The sequence below is a fragment of the Pterocles gutturalis genome, unplaced genomic scaffold (genome assembly GCF_000699245.1).
Source record: "Pterocles gutturalis isolate BGI_N339 unplaced genomic scaffold, ASM69924v1 scaffold6908, whole genome shotgun sequence".
NCBI classification, from domain to species: Eukaryota; Metazoa; Chordata; class Aves; order Pterocliformes; family Pteroclidae; genus Pterocles; species Pterocles gutturalis.
Genome location: NW_010117898.1, coordinates 13,326 through 19,925, shown reverse-complemented (window position 1 = coordinate 19,925; position 6,600 = coordinate 13,326). Strand labels below are relative to the sequence as shown.

The 6,600-nt window shown below is 43.3% G+C and overlaps 1 protein-coding gene across 1 annotated transcript; it reads right to left on the bottom strand.

Moving 5' to 3' along the window:
* Window positions 1-273: 273 nt before the first annotated feature.
* On the bottom strand, window positions 274-6,227 carry LOC104463585 (enhancer of filamentation 1-like; the record flags this gene model as incomplete). Its single annotated transcript, XM_010075970.1, has 5 exons — window positions 274-783; window positions 2,763-2,852; window positions 3,155-4,378; window positions 4,828-4,929; window positions 6,126-6,227. Coding segments are annotated over 5 exons (2,028 nt in total), but the record flags the coding sequence as incomplete, so codon positions are not given.
* Window positions 6,228-6,600: the final 373 nt, after the last annotated feature.

Genomic DNA, 6,600 nt, shown 5'->3' with positions numbered 1-6,600 from the left:
CTGCTTACCCGATGCATAATTTTTAAGGTGCTTAATTGATGTTTCAGGGAATGTAGCAACATATACATATATGCAGCGTATACATATCTAAATGTGTATTAGAAACATAATACAGAACCAGATATATCCCTGATTTCATTAGATTCTCTAAGAACAGATTTAAAATATTTCATAAAAAATATCTAAAAAAAAAAAAAATAACCTTTACATAAAAATAGCTCCAGTTTGCTTGCTTTTCTGTTTTGGTGCTCATGGATTGGATTCCACTGGGTTTCATAAGGATGCCATTTGGACCAGCGAGAGTTTGAACAGCTGTGTGTGACGAGACAGCTCTGTTACTTGGTCCACCATCTGCTGTAGGGCTGCTGTGTTGGGGTAATGCAAGGCAGCCATCTTGGTAGCCAGGACAACGCTCTTCAGCAGTTCACACAACTGGTTGCTGGAGTTCATCACTTTGTTGCGTATGTCCTGAGTCGTCACTTGCCTTGTGAGCATGTCCCCAATGAACACCAGTTTGTGAGCGCTCAAAATGACAAATTTGCTGTGAGCCACGAAGATGCGTGGGGGCTGAGAAGCGTTGACGCAACTGAAAAAGGCGTCGATGGCATTTAGGAGGGAGTTGAAGTGAGTCTCACATTGGTCAGAATAGAATAAAAGCAGCTGGCTGTCACGAGAGGTGGCAGTGCTGTTTGCAGTCTGGAGAGCTTGAGGTGGCTTCCATTTTGAGATGTCGTTCTCTACTGGCTTTGTGATCTCTTGCTCCAGACGCTGGAACTGATTGATCTGAAAGGCAAATGAAAAGGCTCTCTTCAAAGAATATTCTCGTAAGATGATGTTATGTATTACAATTTCACCTTATGCCTCAGGACGCCCCTGTGTATCCTAGACTGACCTTATGCTAAATGAAAAGTAGTATATATGTTTTCTAAGATTTTTATTTTGGAGGGTGAGGGGTAATCAAGTGCAGTGTTTACTATAAATCCAAATACACAGAGTTCAGAAGATAAAAACATTTAAAATACTTTATTTGCATTTAAAAAAACTCCTGAATTTACAGACTGTGGCTCATTGTGCTGGCTTTGGCTGGGATACAGTTAATTTTCTTCATAGTAGCTATCATGGGACTATGTTTTGGATTTGTGCTGTAAACAGTGTTGATAACATAGGGATGATTTAGTTACTGCTGAGCAGTGCTCACACAGAGTCAAGGCCTTTTCTGCTTCTTACACCACCCCACCAGAGAGTAGACTTGGGGTACACAAGAAGTGGGGAGGGGACACAGCTGGGACAGCTGACCCCAGCTGACCAAAGAGATGTGCTGTACCATATGATGTCATGCTCAGCATGTAAAGCTGGGGGAAGAAGAAGGAAGGGGGGACGTTTGGAGCAATGGTGTTTGTCTTCCCAAGTAACTGACATGTGATGGAGCCCTGCTTTCCTGGAGATGGCTGAACACCTGCCCGCCCATGGGAAGTAGAGAATGAATTCCTTGTTCTGCTTTGCTTGTGTGTGTGGCTTTTGCTTTACCCACTGAGCTGTCTTTATTCTCAGTGTTTTCTCACTTCTACTCTTCTGATTCTCTCCTCCATGCCACTGCAAGGGGAGCGAGCGAGCAGCTGTGTGGGGCTGAGTTGCCAGCTGGGGTTAAGCCGTGACATTCATTTGGAACATTATGAACTCACAAGTGAGAAAGATGGATCCAAGTGGCACTGACTCCTACCCAATCCTTAAAAAGCTGCCATCTATGTGGGATTTTGTGATGTCAAACCTTTAACTCGCACCTCCACGTTGCTTGTACAATTTTCTGCCATACGATATGGCAACAACATATTGAAGAATTAATATGAGGGCAAAGTGATAGCCCTCAATCTTCTATGACCTACTGTTTTAGCATTTAAAGTGATGTTAAGCACAGTATTTAAGTTAATGGTATTGATTTTCTCTGAACAGATGGGCAGGCGGCATGTGTATTCAGTGTGGTCCAGTGACTAAGGCACTGGATTGCAGGTCTGGAAAGCCAAGTTCTCAAGCTGGCTTTTTGACTAAACCATTGCAAGACACTGCAGAAATCTGTTTCTCCTCTGTGGTAAACTCTTGGAGACAGAGACTGCTTTTTATTATATGTATGCACTGGGCCCACCATAATAGTGCACTGTATAACAAAAATAATTAGTCTCTTAAATTGAAATGATTGGAAATTGTTTTCAAGGGAAAGGCTTATTCCTGCCACAAGAGATGTCATTCTAAACACCGAGAGCTGCGGCTGGGCTTCCGCTCAATTGCAAAGTGGCAACAAGGAAATGAACAGCGCACAGATGCTGATCTTCAGACTAGCTACTCTGCTGTGAATATTTAAGCTTGTCTTTGGCATAAGCAATCGCTGACACAGATGCACAGGGCCAAGAAGGTGCTAAAATCTTGATGCTCACCATTTTGCGTTTGGAGCATGACAGTGCCTGTCCTTGCCCTTTGCACTGATAAATCCATTAATGGTGGAGCCTGACTGGCACAAATAACAATTGGGAAGAAACTAACCTAGAGCTACTGTGCAGCCAAGACCTCATACCTGCCATCTTCACTTCACCATATAGCACCTGGGACTTTCCAACTGCATGTGCTGGCATTCACGCATGCCTCACAGCCAGGATGCTAGCAGTTACACACTGCTAAAGGAAGGGCCCCTCCTGCTTTATTTGACCAGTACTTCTTATGTGCAAGGAACACTGGATTTCAGTGTGATTATTGCCCCTGAGTGAACATACCTGATGGTGCTCTAGCTCCATTTTGTTCTGCTTCATGATATTTTCTTTTTCCAGCAGCTCCTTCTGTTGCCTTTCAAACTCTTCTTTCCCCTGTTTTGCAAAACGTAAGACACTGTTAAATCAAAACCACTCCTGAGTTAATGAGAACTCCTAGGTCAAATAATAGGCTTCTTTGTATTGGCTTTCTCACTGGTAGTGCACCACTAAGAGAAGACAAGGATACTGTGGCAGAGTAAAAGGCTACTGAGAGGAAGTAATCACCCTGGTGAAATTATTCTTGAATATGGATTAGTGTGACAATCTGGTTGCTACCTTCCTGCAAACAGCTTCTGAAAAAAACACAGACAACTCTTACTTGGCCTTGTGTAGAATAAGGTGTTGGGTCTACCTACCTGCAGGTGAACATAATCGTAGTCATCCATCCAGCTCTTCTCCGAGCTCTCACTGGTGGTATTGTGAGGGTGCTGACCTTTACTCAGGAGAGGAGCAAGGGAACTACAGTGGTTCTGTCCTTTTTCTTTGTGACACTGCATATGAGGATTGTCATATACATAGTCAGGAGTGCTCATGGTATTCTCGGGGATGTTTTTGAAATGTGAACTGGTCAACACTGGTTTGAAGAGCACTTCTGCATTGACGCTGATGGTAGTGGTCAGTTGCTTGGCATCATCGGGGACTGTCCTTGCTACCATAACAAACCGATCCAGGTCATCACACTTGTTCTGCACTCTGTTGACAGCTAGAACATTCAAAGACCAGTTGTAGCTATTCAAGTCGTGACTGGTTTGGGTAAGGATCTGGTGAGAGTCCTCCAGCCTTTGCACCTCCCTCTTCATTTTATTAAGGAGGCTGAACTCAGATAAGCAGGAAGCATTGGCTGCAGATCCTTTCGCAAACTGGAGGTACTCCAACAGCGACTGCTCTACCTTATCCACAGCAGTGTGAATTTCATTGATGTGTTTCTCCATATATCCATACGACCGCCAGTCTGCTGTAACAAAGGCCATGAGGTTATTGACAGCTGTCTCCACCATCTGCTGGAGGCGATAAAGTCTCTCTATAGCAGTGTCTGGATCAAGGATTAGTCTTTTGTCTTGTGCAGTTGGTGCTGAGAAAGAAGAGTCTTTTGATGTTGTTGAAGATGTGGACATGTTACTCCTTGTGCTTCCTGTGCTGGAGAAAGACAACCTATTCATCCCATCAGTCACATCCTGTAAGCCTTTAGTGTCTTGGAGGAGTGGTGGTGGCACATCATATACACCTTCTCTTCCTTCTGGGATGAGACTTTCACTGCGTCCTGCCTGTTGTCCTGGGAATGCAATTCCCCTTGGGGTATCATAAACATCTTTTTGAGGTGCAATTTGCTGTCCAACAAAATAGTTTTGATGGTTCATAGGGCTGTCATAAACACTCTGTTTCTGTGGCACTCCATCTGGCAATAAAAGGCTCTCAGGGGAAAATTTATTAAGTTCTTTCCCAGTTGCTTTGATGATTGGAGGAGGAATATCATATACTCCCTCTGGTCTTACAGTGTGGCCCACTGGAGATGAAAAGTCCTGCAAATTTTCCCTCAGGCCTGTATCATCTCGGCATGCAGACAGAGGTGAAGCATAGACCTGAATCACAGAAAGCAAACCATGAAACCTTTGTCTAGAATAGCAAAATATTTTATGTCTTCCATATGGCCTATAAAATGCTGGGATGGAAGATTTGCTGTTGAATTTAATGGAACCAGCCACTTGTCCTGAGTTTGACTGTTAGTTTTAATATCTTTTTAACATTCATCTTGATGCAAATTCTCATAAGCAGCAAAATCCAAAAAGGCAGCATGCGGCCACAAAGATAACATAGGTCTAATTACCAATTCACGCTCCATAACATTAATAATTTTGACACAGTGCTTAACTTTACCAGTTTTAACAGTTTAAATACCTAAGGAAATTAAAGTACTGAATCTCCTTTTCATTCAGGATCATACATGAACTCTTGTTTAAACAGCATGTCTTTGGTCAGAGATGAAAAGGCAGGATCTTTCCTGCACTGCAGGAAACAGCGCAATACTCACCCCTTTGGCAGGTGGTATGTCATAGACTCCTAAAGCTTTTGCTTCTCCCATGGGAACTGGAAGTGCAGGCCCCTTAATAGATGTGGGGGGAATGTCATATATCTAAAGAAAGAATAAATTGTTTTCAGAAACAAGTCACCTCAGGAAAGCTCTGATCTCCGATAAATTTTGATTTCTGTGTTTTCTCTCAAACAGCCTGAAGATGATCAGAGCTCTTCAACTTTGTTTCATATTGGAGAGCTGCTTGGACCTCCCTAGTATTTTGGACAGTTAGGAGGAAGTGCACCTTGCTAGGTCCCCTCTGGGCAATGGTGGGGACAGCAGGCTGGAGAGATGAAGTCACAGCTGACTTCCATCCTGAGAGTTAAATCAAGGCCAGTCTATTACAAATACGTGTTGGGGTAAAGAGGGGAGCAGTATATTCCTGTGACCAGAACTGATCACACCCTTACTGATACTGGTTAGAGGGGCTCAGGGATAAGCTTGTACAGGTACACGCTAAGCTCTCTGAATTAAGGCTGTCCATCAGCATTGTCTGTCTGCTTCCTCAGGTGTAGTATGAGCTGTCTTACCAGCAGTAAGTAGAGCTGTTAGATGTTTCAAGTGTCCTGCTTGGTGGCATGTCCTACATTACAGTAGATTCTGTGTGTGGTCTAAGGCCACAATTCGAATGTTTCTTAACTCAGACTTCCCAACAGCTCCAGCCATTCAGTGTCAGTCTGTGTTATGTACTATTGGGCTTCAATGTTCTTCCCTAGAGGAGCTGCTCTCAAACAGCCATGGAGAGATGCAGAGTTGTTGAGTCACAGGTCCTGCAAGCATCCACTCTAGATGTCTGTGGTCTTGGGGACTGAACGCTAAGGGTGTTCCCCAGAACAAAGATATATTCTAAGTTCAGTGACATGGTGCAGTAATATGTGGTGAAAACAATTCCCTGCATAGCAGATGTTCATCTAGGCGATAAATCTCCTCTTACTGAGTGAATTCCTGTCAACTATGCAACAACAAAGTAAGGAAAAAAAATTGTTCCCAGGCAGCAAGTTTATTCTGTTTAGATATACTCTTTCATCAAAACACAGAAAACAAATGGGACTTTGACGTTTTGTGTGCTGCCAAATCTTAGTCAACATCAAATAAAACCTTGAAATACCTCTGCGCTCTGTGAACAAGCCATTGCATCTAATTAAAACATATTTTCTTTCTGAAATAAGAGAACTTGCTTTGCTCATAAACTTCTTGTAGAAATTCATCACCTTTTGTGCCCTGTCAGTGCTGTTGGCAGTTTTATTGGTACCTACCCCTTGGAGAGGGCGAATGGGGGGTATATCGTAGGTATCCTTCTGGTATTTGGAAGGGAATTCATAAACATAACCTTGTCCTGACCTGACTGGAGTTATTACCTGTGGGATAAAAGAAAAAGAGGAAACGTAAGTCTTTGAGGATCTTGGCATGTTCTCAGTACAGGGTATAAACAATCCAGTACTATTTAACATTCATGCTCTATGTGGCAATGCTAGTAACACAAGTCTACATGTTATAACAGCTGAACACCGCAAAGTGAGTATTAGTAACTACAAATGCACCATCTTTCCCTTCCAGATCAGTTGTTCTGACACGGCTGCTTGCTAGTGCTACAGTATGTTCTATTTGTCAAGCACAGATTCTCCAGCAGGTCTGAGAGCTCGGTCATCAGAGAATCACAGAACAGTCTGGGTTGGAAGGGGCCTTCAGGATCATCCAGTTCCAACCCACTGCCATGGGCAGGGACGCCCT